General features: G+C 36.9%; 1 protein-coding gene across 4 annotated transcripts in view; it reads right to left on the bottom strand.

The window, feature by feature from the left end:
* TMEM131 (transmembrane protein 131) overlaps window positions 1-20,332 on the bottom strand; it is a 243,309-nt gene that overhangs the window by 125,051 nt on the left and 97,926 nt on the right. For all 4 annotated transcript variants that reach the window (XM_034953708.3, XM_034953707.3, XM_034953709.4 and 1 more), the window contains one exon: window positions 6,450-6,518. In XM_034953708.3, coding sequence (XP_034809599.1) covers window positions 6,450-6,518 — 69 coding nt within the window. The remainder of the gene's footprint in view (window positions 1-6,449; window positions 6,519-20,332) is intronic.

The following is a 20,332-nucleotide window of genomic DNA, read 5'->3' as shown; positions in this document are numbered from 1 at the left end:
CAGCTCACTGCAACCTCTGCCTCCTGAATAGCTGGGACTACAGGTGCACACCACCATGCCCAGCTACTTTTTAAAATTTTTTGTCGGGATTGGGTTTCACTATGTTGCCCAGGCTGGTCTCGAACTCTTGACCTCAAGCAATCCTCCCACCTCGGCCTCCCATAGGGTTGGGATTACAGGCGTGAGCCACAGCATCTGGCTGTGACTCTTTTTAGAGTAAAAAAAACAATCCTTCCCCAGAAACACCTCAGTTGACCTGCCCTCCTGTTACAGAGTAAAACTGGGTCACATTCACCCTTGAACAGACCACAAGCAATAATAATGGAATTATTACAACTGACTTGATTAATCAAGATTTACCCCTGAGCTAGGGACAGGGTGCCAGGCCTAAAGGCTGGATAACTGCAAAAAAAAAAAAAAAAGGGGGGGGGGGTAGATGTTGAATAGGTAGCTAACAGGTATTAAGAGGGGCCATTCTGTATTACAGTATTCTAATCTTTTTTCACTTAATAACATTCATGTTAAAAAGAGCAGTGATTTGTGGGGGCAAAAATAAATGCAGTTAATGCAGGAGAAAACTTGAATCAACAAGTTGTATGCTTCTGAGAGTGGAAAAAACATACAATAACTTTAAAAGAGGATATATTCTAAAATATCTGATTTCCTTTAGCAGTCACTTTCTGAAGACATTGATAATTTACTTTCTGCAGTGAAAATGTACAAATTTCATTTTCTTTGTCCCAAGACTACTTTCAAGTTTCATAAAAAGAACCTTACCTTAAAATTACTAAGCAAATTCTTTCAACCATATCTCTCTTCATTTTCTAGAGTCAGAAGTTCAAAATTTAGGAACCTCTTTGTTTGTATCTATGGGGTAGCTTTGTGATATCAACTTGACTTGAACTAAAGTCCCCAGAATTCCCTTTCTAGTATGTTTCTGGTTAGGGTGAGTTACAAGTAATATTATCTCCTTAGAGACAGAAGAGAAAAGTGAGACAGCAGCTATTTTGTAGCATAATATACCTTTTCCCAGTTATTCAAACACTAACCTAAGTGCTGCTGGGAGAGATTTTGCCAACATAATTAAAGTCCCTAATAGGCTGATTTCAAGTTAATAAAAAGGATTGTTCTAGGTGAGTCTGTGACTTTGTCACTGGGAAGCGCTTTCAAAGAAAGCTTAGGCCCTGTCTGAGCCAAGAGGCTTCAAACAGCAGCTAGACCTGCAATTTCTCTCCTCTCCTCAGGATCTTCCCTGGATACTTATCTGTGGACAAGAAACTTCAGTCTGTGCCCTTGGGGTTCCAGCCCGCTATCCTCCCTTACTGACTCCCTGGCCCTGTGGGCTTTGAGTTTGCTTAACCAGCTCTCTCAAATGTATAAGCCAATTCCTTATTATAAACCCATGTGCGTGTATATATACATATACATTCATTTAAAATCTGACTGGTTCTGCCTCTGATTGAACCCTTACACATGTTGGTTCACACCTGCCTGCAACCCCTACTTCTACAGATCCACTTCTACACTTGCGAGATATAACAAACTCCGCTCAGTGTTCTCTGACTTGATCCAGAAAGTTTTAAATAGTAGTAGAATGGTGGCTCAGTCCTTTTGGGCTGCTATAGCACAATAAATGACAAATTTATTTTTCATAGATCTAGAGGCTGGGAAATCTGAGATCGGGGTGTCGGCATGGTTGGGTTCTGGTGTGGAGCCTTCTTTCTGGGTCACAGGTGACACCTTCTAGCTGGGTCCTCACATGGCAGAAAGGGGACAGTAGCTCTATGGGGCCTCTCTTGTAAGGTCACTAATCCCATTTGTGAGATTAGGTCTGCGCTCCTGACCTAAACACCTCCTAAAGCTCCACCTCTGAACATAATCACATCAGAGATTAGGTTTCAATGTATGAATTTTGAGAGGACACAAACATTCAGACTATAGCGAAGTTTGTTTGTCTGTTTCCACTATTTTGGAGCAGCATGTAAATCCGCTGCTTTGGGGAACAGTCTTATATAACTATACTCCTTTGCTATGCTTCAAATAAATTTTCTTTACTGTGTCAACTGACCCTTGCTTGTACTGGAGTTCATCTATCCATTCACACTTCTTCCACAAATCTTCCACAATTTCTCTCAGCTCATGAGATTTCAGGTTCTCTATGACTAGTAACAGTCTCTATGAGAAATCCCATTTATTTCCTCACTTGTCATAGACTGATTCTTTTATTTCTTTAAGTTGCTCCTTGTTCATGACACCGAACTGTTCTCTAGGCTAAAGGTTAACTAAAATCTTTAATATTCTGTATATCCTTTCATTAGGACTCTCTCTTGAGGAAAGGAAATAGTCATGGTTGTGTTTAAATCATCAGTTTCAGCACTGATCACAAAATAAAAAGTTTAAAACAATTAAAAATAAGTGAATTTAACAAATATAATATACCCATAAATTTTGATGTTCTTTATTATAAAATAACAGAAAATTCAATGGAATTTTTTGAAGTATGCACAATATATTGTTATAAAAATGGTATATTGAGATAATATGGTTAGATTTTTGTAACTCAACAAATAAATACAGATGTTCCCCACTTTTTGTAGGTATTTTTAGTCTCAATTTCATTCATTTTGATTTTGATCTTACTTATTTCCTTCCACTAATTTTGAGGCTTTTGTTTGTTCTTTTCTAGTTCTTTAAGATGCATCATTAGGTTGTTTATTTGAAATCTTTCTAGTTTTTTGATGTAGGATTTATTGTTATATAAATTTGCCTCTTAATATTGCTTTTGCTGTGCCCCATAGGTTTTGGTATATTGTATTTCTATTTTCATTTGTCTCAAGAAATATTTTAGTTTACCATTTAATTTCTTCCTTCACCCATTGGTCATTCAGGAACATGTTGTTTGATTTTCACGTATTTGTAGTTTTGAATGTTCCTCTTGTTATCGATTTCTAGTTTTAAATTCCATTGTGGTCAGATAACATAGTTGATAAAATTAATTTAAAAAAATTTTTTTGAGATTCGTTTTGTGTCCTAACATATGATCAATCCTGAAGAATGCTTCATGTGTTGACGAAAGAAATGGTATTCTGCAGCTTTTTGGTGAAATGTTCTGTAAATGTCTGTTAGGTCCATTTAGTTGATGGTGTAGTTTAAATCCAATGCTTCTTTGTTGATTTTCTGTCTAGATGACCTGTCCAATGCTGAGAGTGGACTGCTGAAATCCCCAACTCTATTATTGTACTGGGGTCTATCTCTCCCTTTAGATCTAATAGTTGCTTTTTATATCTGGGTGCTCTAGTGCTAGGTGCATATATATTTCCAACTGTTATATTTTCTTGCTTAACTGATCCCTTTATCTCATAATGTCCTTCTTTGTTGCTTTTTATAGCTTTTTACTTGATGTCTGTTTGGCCTTATGTAAGTAATGCTACTCCTGCTGGCTTTTGGTTTCCATTTGGATGAAGTATCTTTTTCTTTCCCTTCACTCTCAGTCTGTATGACTTTACAGATGAGGTGAGTTTCTTACAGGCAGTATATAGTTGGGGTTTATCCATTCAGCCAATTTGTATCTTTTAGATGGGGGAACTGAACCCATTTACATTCAAGGTTATTGATAGGTAAAGACTTGTTCCTGTCATATTGTTCTCTGGATGTTTTATCTTTTGTTCTGTACTTCCTTTCTTATGGTTTTTCTGTGCTTGGGTGGTTTTCCACATTGATACGGTTTGATTCTTTTTCCTTTCTTTGTATTTGGGCTCTACCAGTGAATTTTATAGTTTCACATGTTTTCATAATGGTGGTTATTTTTTCATTTCCAGATATAAGACTCCCTTAAGCATTTCTTGTAAGGCCAGTCTAGCAGTGATGAATTCCCTTCATTTCCCCTTGTTTGTGAAAGATTTTAATTCTTTTTTATTTCTGAAATGTAGCTTTGCAGGGTATAGTGTTCTTGGCTCACAGGTCCCCCACCCCCACTTTGCGTATTTTTAATATATCATTTCATTCTTTCCTGGCCTGTAAGTTTTCTGCTGAGAAATCTGCTGTTAGTTTAATGGGAATTCCCTTATATGTGACTTGACACTTTTCTCTTGCTACTTTTAGAATTCTTTGCCTTTAACATCTGATAATTTGACTATAATGTGCCTCAGAGATAACCTGTTTGGGCTGACTCTAATTGGAATTCTTTGAGTTTATTGGACCTGGATGTCCATCTCAAATTTCAAGACTTGGGAAGTTTTCAGCTACTATTTCATTAAGTATGTTTTCTAAGCCTTTCTCCTTTCTCTTCTCCTTCTGGAATGACCATAATATATTTGTTCACTTCATGGTATACAATACATCCTGTAGGCTTTCTTCACCCTTTTTTCTTTTTTTGTCTGCCTGTGTCATTTCAAAAGATCTGTCTTCAAGTTCAGAAATTCTTTCTTCTGCTTGGTTTAGTCTATTGTTGAAGCTCTTGACTGTATTTTTTATTTCACTCATTGAATTCTTCAGCTCTAGGATTTCTGTTTGGTTCTTTGTTATGTTACCTGTCTCTTTGTTGAATTTCTTATTCAAATCATGAATTGTTTTCTTGATTTTGCTGAACTGTAAGTTTTCCTGTATCTCATTGAGATTCTTTAAGATTATTTTGAATTCTTTCTCTAGCATTTAGTATATTTTCTTATGATTGGGGTCTGTTACTGAAGAATTATTGTTTTCCTTTGGAGGCGTCATGTTTCCTTGCTTTTTTATGTTTGATGTGTCCCCATGTTGATTTCTATACATCTGGTAGAAAAGTCATTTCTTCCAATTTTATGGAGTACATTTCACAGGGAAAGACTTATTCGTATAAATGGGTCTTGGAGTGTCAGATTGGTGGGGTGCATTGGCTTTGGTGCATCTGTGTCTAGGTGGGCACTGTAGTGTAGTCTCTGTGTACTTTCCTCAGCTGTCAGTCACACTTGACGTCTGCAAGTATCTCAGTAGCCTAGGCTGAGAGAGTCTGTGGTGGTAGTGGTGCAGCTTTTTTGAGGGTGGGCTCACAAGGCTGTTTCTCAGGTCAGGGATGTGTGCATCCACACAGTGGGTCAGGCAGCTTGGAATCTGGCCAACTTAGGGTCTGGCTCTAAAACACAGGGCTGTTACTCTGGACAGGAGCACAAGCACGTGTTTAGTTGGATGGTGTGGGTGTATGCCTTCCAGGAGTAGCCTAAAGGGCTGTTTCTCAGGCCTAGCTATCTGTGAAACTGCTTTGTGATGTGTGGATTTATGTCACAGAGTTAAAACTTTCTTTTGACTCAGCAAGATGAAAAAACTCTTTTTGGTGAATCTGAGAAGGGACATATAGGAGACCGCTGAGGCTGCTCAGCTGAACTGGGAGTTATGTTTGCCAGGGATGGCCCGCAGGGCTGTTTTTCAGGCGTGGGATGCAGTCTCATGGCTTCTCAGATGGCTTGGGTGTCTGTTGGCTTGGGGTGACCCATGAGGCTGTTTCTCAGGGTGGGGGTGCAGACACATGGGTGTTTAGTTGGCCTTGAAGTGTGTCTGCCCTATGGGGCTGTTTCTCAGGTCCAAGACACAGTTGCAAGTCTGCTCAGCTGGCCCGAGGATGTGTCTGCCAGGGGCAGCCTATGCAGCTGCTTCTCAGGTCCAGGATGTGAGCACAAAGCTGCTTGGCTGGCCTGGGGACATGTTTGCTAGTGGCGACCCACAGGGCTATTTCTTAGGCCTGACACAGGCACAGAGATGCTCAGCTGGTCTGGAGGTGTGTCTGCCAGTGGTTGTCCACAGGGCTGTTTTTCAGGCCCTGATTTCAGGTGCAGGGCCATTGGGCAGGCCAAGGAAATATCTTGGGGGTGCACTGTGGGGCTCTTTCTTAGGCGCTGAGTGCAGGTATGTAGCTGCTTTGCTGGCCCTTGGGTATATTAGCTGCTTAGAGGCCCGGGGGTCTCTCCTGCTTGGGGGAGGGTGTGCAGTGGTTTGCTTAGCTCATCAAGGCAGAGTTCTGTGAATGAACCATGTCTGTCTGTGCGTTTGCTTTTACCTGCCATTATGGGTTGGTGATAATACTATTTGGTGATATATAAGAGCTTGTCTATTAAAAGCACATATATTAAACAAATAGAATATATTTTATTCATAAGAAGATTTTTAAATAGTAAAAATAAAAATGATGTGCTAATCAAAACAGCTAACTATAAGTTCTTTGCTGTTTCCAAAGAGTCTCTGAACCAGAGACTACAACAAGTGAGTATTTTTCAAGCTTTAAAAGTTAATATTACATGTTAGACTCCTAATAGATACTTACTTCCCATTTTCAAACTGCATTCAGTATCATTTGTTTTCCTGATGACTAGAACATGTAACTTTCCCACATAGATGTAACACAGGCAAAAGACAAGACAAATGCATGTAAAATACATTTAATAGTTTAATGGGAAAGTACAGTCCAAAAATTTTAAACTTACTGTTCATGGAAATCCAGCATTGGTGGCTCAAATCGTATGGGCCTGCAATTCCCCCGGTAGAGAGATATACTGTAAATAAAAAGAAAACAACATAAGAAGCAATTCTTCAAAATATATGTTTCCCCAAACTCTATTCAGACAGCTGACTTTTGTCATAACAATGCCATTTTAAGAAAAATTGGGTCTAACAATCTATCAGAAATGTGCGTTACTTTTTAAATTAGCAGAAACCAATAAAGATTGCGTTTTAGAAAATGAAAAAGTGGGAGTATTTTTCTTCTTCAAAGGTATATGCAAATAGAAAATGCTCAGGCAGACTGAATGTTGAAATTTATTTGGTTGGTATAACTGGTAACGATATACTTTAATACGTCGCTTGGATTTTTTGATACATGTATGATGAATAAAGAGTTAATACAACTTACATACATTTAGCAGACAATATATGAAGACAAAAATCACAATCAGATTGTAACTAGAGTGGCAAAGGACTAAACAAAAATGGATTTGGGGTACAAATTTCCAAGAATTGAAATATCTATTTCATCTGAGAGTTTGGAATACACTAGAACTGATCTCTGATGTCCTGGCCTCAATATTTCAGTAGCATCTTCTAACTAACCTACCTGATACCAGAACTTCTCAATAAAACAGATTTCTGCATAGCAAACCTCAGACAACATCAGGGCCTAACGCTGATATAAAACAAATGACTTTTGGTGGGGTAGGGGGAGTAGTGGTGGTGGTTCACATGCCTAAAGTGTCAGAAATTCAGTCAGAAAGTCAGAAATTCAGTCAGGCACTAAGTTTCAAAATAGTAGATTTTGATGTTTTTGTTCTAGGAAATGATGTCAGAGCAAAACCCATTTTGTGAGACTACTTTATTTCCATCATCACTGAAATTCATAGTAACGTAAGCTTTGAAATGATATAGTAATTTCATTCAGGATTCAGGAGTCAGAGGAAATATCCAGGATTTAGGAGATACAGGAAATAATTAGAAATAGACAAGGACATTCATAATATGGAGGAAATTTGGCTTTAATTCAATTCTATAAAGATTAAATAATCTGAGTAGTGGAATAATTTAGCTGAAGGTAATAAAATCCAAACATGTTTTTAGCCCTACCAATTTAGAACATTCTTTTGTGTAGCTTGAGAATCCCTCTGCATATGTTGAACAGAAAAGATGACAAACAAAAAAAGAAAGCAATCACCGAAAGTAAGATTATATTTTACTAAAGCACGAAACTAAAGACACCGGGACATGAAGGCACAATTCCTTGCAACACAGTGTTGGCATCTATTCCTTCTTGCTTTCTGCCCTGTCTGTTTCTTAGATGTTATGTAACAACAACATTCTTTGGCGCCTTTAAAACAAGAGATGCTCCTCAGCTCATCAGTTTCATTAGTATGAAACTCAAATTTACATAAATCTTAATCAAATCAAGGAAAAATAAAGTATAAGGCATAACTGTATGTCATTAATTCCTATATAATATTATATTCCTATATATAATATATATTCCTATAATGTAATATATATTCCTATATATTAATTCCATGGACTGTTTAGATGTTGGAGAAAAAGGAAATTAAGATACAGTGTTTTTCTCTCACAGAGCCAAGAGGCTGTTCTGCAAATTACAAATGGAAATGTCTAAAGTGGCCAGGTGGGATAAAAAAGTATATACCCCATCCATTCAATACAAATGTATGAATGTGTACTATATGCCAGTTACTGTCTATTGGCTGGGGCTACAGTGGGGAATAAAGAAAAGCACCTGCTCTCATGGCACTAACCTCCTAGTAGGGGGAACAAAAGTTGAATATATTAAGTGAAAATGTGTGTATAAAGAAAAATCAAACACGGCGGGGCTGTGTTTAGAACCGAAAATGCCTCTCTGAGGAGGGACACTGCTGCCAAGACCTGAACGACAGAGATCTAGGGGAAGAAAGTAGTAATGCATTTGGCGAGTTGAACAAGGAGGCTGAAGTGACCACTGTGCAGTGAGGGAGGAGTAGGAGGTAGGAGCTGAGCTCAGAGGTACAAGAGCCAGGTCTCCTTGTAGGAGTACAGATTATTCAAAGTGTAACAAACTACAGTGTTTTTGAGCAAGGAGTAGCATGATCTGACACATATCATAAGGTTAATTCTGGCTACTTTGTGAAGAACCAAGGAAGTTCCTGTAGGAACCCCACAGTGGGAAGCAGGGAAGTCCTGGAGTGCTCCAGGCAACTGGTGACAGCAGATACAATCTAGGGTGGCTGCAAGGGAGAGTAGCAAGCAGTGGCTGGTTTCTGAATATATTTGGAAGCTTGAGAAAACAGGTTGTGCTGATGGATTGATTTTGAGGGATCAAGGATAACTTATTCTAAGATTTTCACTGGATACACAGTCATGACATGGAAGGAGTGGGTTGGAAGTGGGAAGAGGTAGATTTTCAAGAGCATTGTTTTAGACATTTAAATTTAGATGTCTTATCTAGATGGAGATGTCATAAAGTAACTATACATGGATACTGTTCATATTAAAAAGTTACTAATTTTCACGTACTGATCTTATACCTAGTCACCTTGGTGAGTTTAATTCCAACAGTCTAGATTCTCTCATGATTTTCCACTGCTGCTATATGTGCTGCCAAAATGAGCACTATCTTGGATGATCACTGTAGACAAATCATCTGCAAGTAACAATTTGATTCTTCCTTTCAAATCCTTAGATAAGTTTTATTTTTTATGTCTTGTGCTAAGATCTCCTGTAAAATGCTTCAAAGATGTGATGTCCAGCAACTGTTACTGTGATATTTACAAAGTGCTCACAGAATGATATAGAAGAAACAGTACATCAAATATGATTCCCTCATAAATAAAAGCATATTTTCAAAACAATACCAGATCTACATCTAAGGAACAGTTTAATATCCGAGTGAGTACGATACAAGTTGACACAGGTACAATCCTATGTTAACCAAACCAAAAATGCAGTAACACAGCTGTCATGTCTCCACAGCTGATTCAAATGGTTCCTATCCACATTTATTTAACATAGCACTGTTTAGTGCTTTATTAACAGAAAGCAAATGTCTGCAAATATGTAATATTGAAAAACAAACTAGGGAAGATGCAATATAAAGAGTGGTAGCCTTTGCTAATATCATTGCAGTTTTTTCCCTGATTTTTAAAATTATTATTATTACTATTTTTGAGAGACAGGGGTCTCGTTATGTTGCCCAAGCTGGTCTCAAACTCCTGTGTTAGAGCCTCCTGAGTAGCTGGGACTACAGATGCAGTATGCCAGTGTGCTGGGCTCACCCTTTGACAATTTCAAAGCAACAAAATCTGAGACATTATGATAGCATATTGCATTATTTTATGCTTTCTGCAACGATTACACATGTTCTGAAGCGTCAATACAATTGGTTTTATAAATTTTCACTAAAATCTTATTTATATGGAGATGAATGAAGACTATTTTCTGATTTCAAGCTAGGAAACAACTGAAGAGATACAAGAAATCTTGTGGGAAATGGTCATACTGCTTGTTGAACTGTCAGGTCAAAGTTGAGCAGGAAACTCCCAAATCAAACATATGGGCTTCTTGGGTCTCTGGGAGTTTAAAATGTTTTCCTAGGATCAACTACTACCTAAACAAAAGATACTCTTTGGCCCAACATTTTTAAAACAATTGTTTGTGATGTATCTGCATCATAAACACCTACAATGTTTGTGGAAATGCAGATTCTGGGGCCCCACCTCCAGAATCTAATTCCTTGTAAGCAGAATGGACCCCAGAAACCTGCATTTTTAAGCACCCTCACGTTTAGGAGCCACTATTTTGCATCTTGATCCACAAACATTACAGCCACAAATAAGAGGTGGGGAAGGAAGTGCCTTAACCAGTAAAACTATCAAAGTCACCAGCAGTTTAAATTGATTTCAAATATGATTTTTATTAAAGAGCCAGCTAAATAAACAGTGATTTAAAAGAAATAAGACTTCTCCTATATGATATATATTCTCCCATAAACACATTTTTAATTTGCACTTCCCTAATGATGAATAATGTTGACCATCTTTCCATTTACTTGGTGTACAATTAGGTATCTTTTGTAAACGTCTGTGGAAAGTTTTTTAACTGGGATGTCTGTCTTATTATTCAGTTGTAAGAGTTCTCTGTTATGTGCTGCAAATATTTTTACCCTGGTCCTGGTTTACCTTTTCCTTTTATTAATGGTGTCTTTTGAAGAGCCTAAGTTTTAAATTCTGATGAGGTCGAAATGATGATCACTTTTTCTTTTTTGAGATAGGGTCTCACTCTGTCGCCCATGCTGGAGTGCAGTTAGTGGTCCAATCATGGGTCACTGCAGCCTTGACCTCCTGGGCTCAAGCCACCCTCTTGCTTCATCCTCCCAAGCAGCTGGGACTACAGATACACACCACAACTAGCTAATTTATTATTATTTTTTGTAGATACAGGGTGTCACTATGTTCCCCAGGCTAGTTTCAAACTCCTAGTCTCAAGTGATCCTCTCACTGCAGCCTCCCAAAGTGTTAGAATTATAGGCGTGAGCCACTGTGCCCGGCCTCATTTTTTCTTTTATGGTATGTGTTTTTGGTATTTTAAAGCTTTGTCCAGTTTGCAAATATTTCTATGAAAAGCTTGGTTTTATCCTAAAAGTTTTACACCTTTAACTTTTAGACATGAGCCTATTTATTATTGTCTGTTTTAAGTTAATTGTGGCGATGGTGTGAGTTAAAGATTAAAGTTCACTTTTTCTTTCTCTGTAAATATCCAGTAGGCCTAGTATCATTTGTTGAAAAAGACTTTTTTTTAAATATACTTTAAATTCTGGGGTACATGTGCAGAACGTGAAGTTTTGTTACACAGGTATACATGTGCCATGGTGGTTTGCTGCACCCATCAACCCATCACCTGTATTAGGTACTTCTCCTAATGCTATCCCTCCCCTAGCCGCCCAACCCCCGACAGGCGTGTGATGTTCCCCTCCCTGTGTCCATGTGTTCTCATTGTTCAACTCCCACTTATGAGTGAGAACATGAGGTGTTTGGTTTTCTGTTCTTGTGTTAGTTTGCTGAGAATGATGGTTTCCAGCTTCATCCATGTCCCTGCAAAGGGCATGAACTCACCCTTTTTAATGGCTGCATAGTATTCCATGGTGTATATGTGCCACATTTTCTTTATCCACTCTATCATTGATGGACATTTGGGTTGGTTCCAAGTCTTTGCTATAGTGAGTAGTGCTGTAATAAACACATGTGTGCATGTGTCTTTATAGCAGAATGATTTATAGTCCTTTGGGTATATACCCAGTAATGGGATTGCTGGGTCAAATGGTATTTCTAGTTCTAGGTCCCTGAGGAATCACCACACTGTCTTCCACAATGGTTGAACTAATTTACACTCCCACCAACAGCGTAAAAGCGTTCCTATTTCTCCACATCCTCTCCAGCATCTGTCATTTCCTGACTTTTTAATGATCGCCATTCTAACTGGCATGAGATGGTATCTCACTGTAGTTTTGATTTGCATTTCTCTAATGACCAGTGATGATGAGCTTTTTTTAATATGTTTGTTGGCTGCATAAATGTCTTCTTTTGAGAAGTGTCTGTTCATATCCTTCACCCACTTTTTGATGGTTTTTTTCTTGTAAATTTAAGTTCTTTGTAGATTCTAGATATTAGCTCTTTGTCAGATAGATTGCAAAACTTTTCTCCCATTCTGTAGGCTGCCTGTTCACTCTGATGATAGTGCCTTTTGCTGTGCAGAAACTCTTTAGTTTAATTAGATCCCATGTGTCAATTTTGGCTTTTGCTGCCATTGCTTCTGGTGTTTTAGACATGAAGTCTTTGCCCATGCCTACGTCCTGAATGGTATTGCCTAGGTTTTCTTCTAGGATTTTTATGGTTTTAGGTTTTAAGTTTTAAGTCTTTAATCCATCTTGAGATAATTTTTGTATAAGGTATAACGAAAGGGTCCAGTTTCAGTTTTCTGCATATGGCTAGCCAGTTTTCCCAACATCATTTATTAAATAGGGAATCCTTTCTCCATTGCTTGTTTTTGTCAGGTTTGTCAAAAGATCAGACGGTTGTAGATGTGTGGTGTTATTTCTGAGGCCTCACTTCTGTTCTATTGGTTTATGTATCTGTTTTGGTACCAGTACCATGCTGTTGTGGTTACTGCAGCCTTGCAGAATAATTTGAAGTCAGGTAGCATGATGCCTCTAGCCTTGTTCTTTTTGCTTAGAGTTGTCTTGGCTACGTGGGTTCTTTTTTCGTTCCATATGAAGTTTAAAGTAGTTTTTTTCAATTCTGTGAAGAAAAGTCAATAGTAGCTTGATGGGGACAGCACTGAATCTATAAATTACTTTGGGCAGTATGGCCATTTTCACGATATTGATTCTTCCTATCCATGAGCATGGAATGTTTTTCCATTTGTTTGTGTCCTCTCTTAATTTCCTTGAGCAGTGGTTTGTAGTTCTTCTTGAAGACGTCCTTCATATCCCTTGTAAGTTGGATTCCTAGGTATTTTGTTCTCTTTGTAGCAACTGTGAATGGGAGTTACTCATGATTTGGCTGTCTGTTATTAGTGTATAGGAACGCTTGTGATTTTTGCACAGTGAAGTATCCTGAGACTTGGCTGAAGTTGCTTATCAGCTTAAGGATATTTTGAGCTGAGATGATGGGGTTTTGTAAATATACCATCATTTCATCTGCAAACAGAGACAACTTGACTTCCTCCTTTCCTATTTGAATACTCTTTATTTCTTTCTCTTGCCTGACTGCCCTGGCCAGAACTTCCAATACTGTGTTGAATAGGGGTGGTGAGACAAGGCATCCTTGTCTTGTGCCAGTTTTCAAAGGGAATGCTTCCAGTTTTTGCCCATTCAGCTTGATACTTGCTGTTGGTTTGTCATAAATAGCTCTTATTAGTTTGAGATATGTTCCATCAATACCTAATTTATTGACAGTTTTTAGCATGAAGGGGTGTTGAATTTTGTCGAAGGCCTTTTCTGCATCTATTGAGATAGTCATGTGGTTTTTGTCATTGGTTCTGTTTATGTGATGGATTACGTTTATTGATTTGCATATGTTGAACCAGCCTTACATCCTAGGGATGAAGCCGACTTGATCGTGGTAGATAAGCCTTTTGGTGTGGTGCTGGATTTGGTTTGCCAGATTTTATTGAGGCTTCTCGCATCGATGTTCATTAGGGATATTTGCCTGAAATTTTCTTTTTTTGCTGTGTCTCTGCCAGGTTTTGGATCAGACGATGTTGGCCTCATAAAATGAGTTAAGGAGGATTCTCTCTTTTTCTATTGATTGGAATAGTTTCAGAAGGAATGGTACCAGCTCCTCTTTGTACCTCTGGTTGAATTTGGTTGTGAATCTGTCTGGTCTTGGACTTTTTTTGGTTGGTAGGCTATTAATCACTGCCTCAATTTCAGAACTTGTTATTGGTCTATTCAGGGATTCGACTCCTTCCTGATTTAGACTTAGGAGGGTGTATGTGTCCAAGAATTTGTCCATTTCTTCTAGGTTTTCTAGTTTATTTGCGTAGAGGTGTTTATAGTATTCTCTGATGGTAGTTTTTTATTTCTGTCGGATAAATGGTGATATCCCCTTTATCATTTTTTTATTGCATCGATTTGATTCTTCTCTCTTTTCTTCTTTATTAGTCTGGCTAGTGATTTATTTTGTTGGTCTTTTCAAAAACACAGCTCCTGGATTCATTGATTTTTTGAAGGGTTTTTTGTGTCTCTATCTCCTTCAGTTCTGCTCTGATCTTAGTTATTTCTTATCTTCTGCTAGATTTTGAATTTGTTTGCTTTTGCTTCTCTAGTTCTTTTAATTTTGATGTTATGGTGTCGATTCTAGATCTTTCCTGCTTTCTCTTGTGAGCATTTAGTGCTATAAATTTCCCTCTGCACATTGCTTTAAATGTGTCCCGGAGATTCTGGTACATTGTGTCTTTGTTCTCATTGGTTTCAAAGAACATCTTTTTTCTGCCTTCATTTCATTATTTACCCAGTAGTCATTCAGGAGCAGGTTGTTCAACTTCCCTGTAGTTGTGCAGTTTTAAGTGAGTTTCTTAATCCTGAGTTCGAATTTGATTGCACTGTGATCTGAGAAACTGTTTGTTATGATTTCTGTTATTTTGCATATGTTGAGGAGTGTTTTCCTTCCAATTATGTGGTCAATTTTAGAATAAGTGTGATCTGGTGCTGAGAAGAATGTATATTCTGTTGATTTGGGGTGGAGAGTTCTGCAGATGTCTATTAGGTTCGCTTGGTCCAGAGCTGAGTTCAGGTCCTGAATATCCTTGTTAATTTTCTGTCTCGTTGATCTGTCGAATATTGGCAGTGGGTGTTAAAGTCTCCCACTATTATTGTGTGGGAGTTTAAGTCTCTTTGTAGGTCTCTAAGAACTTGCTTTATGAATCTGGGTGCTCCTGTATTGGGTGCATATATATTTAGGATAGTTAGCTCTTCTTGTTGCATTGATCCCTTTGCCATTATGTAATGCCCTTCTTTGTCTCTTTTGATCTTTGTTGGTTTCAAGTCTGTTTCATCAGAGACGAGGATTGTAACCCCTGCTGAAAAGGAGTATTCTTGTGCCATTGAATTACCTTGACACATCTGGACAAGAAGTTTTAAACTTGATCTTCAAAACATGTAGTTTAAATCTTCTGATGTTTATTCTTTTTAAAACTTGTTTGGTCTATTCTAGATGCTTAACGTTTTCCATCTAATCTTGAAAAGCAGCTTATCAATTTCTAAAAAAAAAAAATTGTCTGTTGAAATTTCTATTGGAATTGCTTAATCTAAAACTGATCTGGGGAGAATTATCATCTTCACAGTCTTCCAATCCATGAACGCGGAATCTTTCTCAATATATCTAGGAGTTCTTTAATTACTCTATTATATTACAGTTTTCAGTGTACAGGTCTCAACATTTTTTTTGTTAAATTTATCCCAAAGTATGCAGTGATTTATGCCATTGTAAATCACATTTTTCTACAACATTTTATTTCTGTACTTGTTATGAAGAAATCAGTTACTTCTGATTACTGACTGTATTACTTTTTGGTATATTCCTTAGGACTTTCTATGTACACAATCACATGGTTTGTAGACAAAATCCTTTTTGTTTTTCCTTTCCAATCAGATGGCTCTTATTTCTGTTTCTTGTCTTAATATAATGAGTACCACATCCAGTACAATGTTTAATGTCAGTGATGAAAGTGGACATCCTTGCCACTTTCCCAATCTTAGAAAGAAAGCATTCAATCTTTTACCATTAATACCATGTTAACTGTTACTTTTCCATAGATACTCTTTATCAGGTTAAAGACATTCTTCTCTATTCTTAATGTGCTGAACAGATGCTGAATGTTGTCACAGGCTTTTTCTACATCTATTCAAATAATTACAAAGGCGTTTAAAATTTTGTTAACAAGAAAAATTATATTGTTTTCAAATAATAATCTTGCATTCCTAGGATAAACCCCTGTTGGCCATGATGCATTACCCTGTTATCACGTTTCTGGATTTGATTTGCTAATATTCTGTTAGAGATTTCTGAATATATGTTTGAAGAGATGTCGCTTCTAGCTTTCTTTAATGCCTGCAATAATCACCTCATAAAACGTGTAAGGAAGGACATTCTATTCCTCTTTTCTAAAAGCGTTTATGTAAGACTAGTAATTTTTCACTAGGTGTCTGATCGAATTTACCAGTTTAGTCATATGAGCCTGCAGTTTTCTTTGTGGAAAGGTTTAAAACTGTAAACTCTATGTCTTTAACAGATATTTAAAAACTAATTTTCTAATTCTCTCTTGGTTAGTTTTAATAATTTGTATCTTTCAAGTATTTGACCACTTCATCTAAATTGCTGAATTTGAGAATGAAGGGATTCATAATTTCTCTTATTCTTTGAATGTTCATAAGATCTGTAGTGATATCCCCTATTTCATTACTGATTTTTTTTGTCTGCCTTTCTAACCAATCTAGCTACATTCAAAGAATCAGTTTTTGTTTACATTGATTTTTTTTCACTTTCTATTTAATTGATTTCTAGTATATCCTTTATTTTCTTCTATTTAAAGTTGATGCTCTATGTCTTAAACTGGAAATGTAAATTGTTCATTATAAAATTTTTCTTCTATCTGATATAAACTTTTAAAGCTATAAATGTCTATTTAAATACTGCTTTGGCTAAATTCCAGAAAACTTGGTATGTTGTTCTATGAATTGAATTCTCCCCCACCCCACCCGCTACCTCCAAAATTCACATATTGAAGCCCTAATCCCCACTATGACTATTATGTGGAGACAGGGTCTATAAGCAGGCAATTAAGGTTAAATGAGGTTATAATGGTGGGGGCCCTAATATAATGGGATTAGTATCCTTACGAAAAGAGACACCAGAAAGCCCCCATGCACACATGTGCACAAAGAGGGCATGTGAGTTACACAGTGGAATGGCTGCCACCTACAAGCTAGGAAAACAGGTCTCAGTGTAAAGTGACTACGCTGACACCTGATTTCAGACTTCCAGATTCCAAACTGTGAGAAAATAAATGTCTATTGTTTAAGCCACCCAGTTTATGGTATTTTGTTACGGCAGTCTAGCCCAAGCAGACTAAGATATGTTATACTTTTGTTTTCAAAGCATTTTCTAATATCCCTTATGATTTCTTTCTTAACCCATGAGTACTGAAAAGCTTCTGGTTTAATTTCTAATTATAAAATATCTGGATTTTCATTGTTACTGATTTCTAATTTAATTTTGCTCTAATCAGAGAGTATAATCTATATAATCTGCTCTTGGTGGATGTAGTGTTTAATAAATACCTATTAGGTCAAGTTACTTAATAGTGTTCTTCAAATCTACACCCTTACTGATTTTCCATCTATTTTATCAGTTACTAACAGATGAATGTTGAAATCTTCCCTTAGTTTTATTCATTTTTTTCCTTCACGTACTTTAAAGCTCCAATATTAGAATCTGGGATTGTTGTATCTACCTGGGGAACTGTCTCCTTCATAATTGTAAAATGTCCTTCTTTATCTCTGATAATATTCCCTGTCCTAAAGTCTACTTTGTCTGAGAGTAACATAACCACTCCAGCATCTTAAAGATTAGTGTTTACTTGTTTTCCTAGGTCTTTTTACATTTAACCTACTTGCATACTTACGAAGAAGTGCATTTCCTCAAAATCAAGACTACTGATGAACAGGAGAAGACACTTGCAAAATAGGACTAATATCTCCAATATATAAAGAACTCTTAACTGAATCAGAAAAAATTAAAAGCACTATAGAAAAATGGGTAGAACAGATATGAACAGACAACATCAAGAGACAAATATAAGCATGGCTCTTAAATACCAGGAGATGGTTAACCTCACACATAATTAAAGACAAACTAAAACTACACTGTGATAAAATTTCTGACCTATCAGATCAGCAAAAATAAAAAATGTAACACATTCTGTTGGAAAGGATGTGGGAAACAGGCACTTTTTTTCACCAATGAGGGAATGCAAGGTGGCACAGACCTTGAAGGAGAATCTGGCAATGCTTAATGAAACAATGTCAGCATTTACTTTTGACTCACCAACCCCACTTCCAGGAATTTATCCTAAACATAAACTTTATATCTATCCCTTTCCCTATTTGACAAGTGAAAACTGTATATATTTATGATGTACAACATATTTTAAAATATGTACACACTGTAGAATGGCTACATTGAGCTAATGCATGCATTACCTCACATAGTTGTCATTTTTTATGGTAAGAACACAAAATCTACTCTCTCAGCAATTTTCAAGTACACAATACAGATGCTTCTTGACTTATGATGAGGTGACATACCAATAAATCCATCATAAGTTGAAAATCACAAGTCAAAAATGTATTTAATACACCAACTTACTTTTAAGGTAGCCTAGTCTCCCCTTAAACATGCTCAGAACACTTACATCAGACTACTGTTGGGCAAAGTCATCTGGTAACATGGTACAGGTAGAGTATCAGTCGTTTACTCTCTGGATTGTGTGGCTGGCTGAAAGCTGCAAGAGTATTGTACAGCTAGCCCAGGAAAGATCAAAATTCAAAATGTGAAATACTGTTTCTACTGAACATATACTGTGCTTTGGCACCATCATGAAGTCCAAAAACTGCTAAGCTGAACTTACACCTTCTAACTGAAATTTTGTGTCTTTTGACTAACATCTCTCAAATCTCCCTGGTCCCCACCCTCAAGCTCTGGTAACCACCATTCTACTCTCTGCTTCTATATTCTCCATTTAAGTGAGATCATGCATTATTCATCTTTCTGTACTTGGCTTATCACATTTAACATAATGTCCTCCAAGTTCATCCATGTTGTCATAAACGACAGGATTTCCTTATTTTTTAAGGCTTAATAGTATTCCACTATATATGTGTGGAATACTATTAAGAATCCACACAGACACACACACATACACCCCCACATTTTCATTATCCATGTGTCCACTGATGAACGCTTAGGTTGATTCCTCCCTGTCGTGGCTATTGTGAATAATGCTTCAATGAACATGAGAATGCAGCTATCTCTTTGACATAATTATTTCATTTCTCTTGTATATATACCTAGTTATGAATTTGCTGGATCACATAGCAGTTCTATTTTTAATTTTTTTTAGCAACTGCCACACTGTTTTCCATAATAGCTATACTAATTTACATTCCCACCAACAGTGAACCAGGGTTCCCTTTTCTACACATTCTTGGTCAATATTTGTTATCTTTTGTCTTTTTGATGACAGCCTTTCTAACAGGTGTGAGATGATAATGCATCTTTGTTTTGATTAGCATTCCTGATGACTGGCCATGCAGAGCATTTCTTCATATAACCGTTAGTCATTTCTAAACATATACATTCAACAATACAAATTACAGCTACACTTATCTTTTGATTGAGCAATTCAAGTTGTAGGAATTTACCCTGAATATAACCTTCAAAAATATGAAAATACATACACAAGAGATTATTCTTTGAAGCACTGTTTGCAATTGCAAAATACGGGAAACAAATGAAATGCTCATATATAGGACAGTGGGTAAAAAAATAATGGCACAAAAGTAAATTTTTTAAATGGGGATATTTTTGTTGCTTATGCTTTTGAGATCTTAGCCCTAAAATCTTAGCCTACATCAATGTCTTGGAACATTTCCTCTACGTTTTCTTCAAGTAGTTTTATAGTTTCAGGTCTTAGATATAAGTCTTTAATCCATTTTGAGTTGATTTTTGTATATGGTGAGAGATAAGAGTTGACCCAGCAATTCCACTACTGGCTATTTATCCAAAGGGAAAGAAATCAGTATTTCAAAGATACACCTGCAACCCCATGTTTACCGTAGCACTATTCACAGTAGCAAAGATATGAAATCAACCTAAGTGTCCATCAATGGATGAACAAAGAAAATAGGTATATATTAAACACAATGGAATATTATTCAGCCATAAAAAACAATAAAATCCTGTTATTTTCAGCAACATAGATGGAACTGGAGTTTATGTTAAGTGAAATAGGCAAGGCACTGAAAAGCAAATATTGCATGTTCTGACTCATAGAAGGGAGCTAAAAAAGTTTATCTTGTGAAGGTAAAGAGTAGAATGACAGTCACCAGAGGCTGGGAAGCATTTGCTTTTTGGTGTGAGAGGGAGGATGAAGAGAGGTAGGCTACTGGGCTCAAGTATACAGTTATTAACAGACAGTAGGAATAAGCCCTAGTTTTTAACAGCAGGGCAGAGTGACTGTAGTTAGCAACCATATATTGCATATTTCAAAGTCACTAGAAGAGAAG

Source organism: Pan paniscus, chromosome 12, assembly GCF_029289425.2.
Source record: "Pan paniscus chromosome 12, NHGRI_mPanPan1-v2.0_pri, whole genome shotgun sequence".
In the NCBI taxonomy this organism is placed as follows: Eukaryota; Metazoa; Chordata; class Mammalia; order Primates; family Hominidae; genus Pan; species Pan paniscus.
This window is presented reverse-complemented; position numbering and strand designations above follow the sequence as displayed.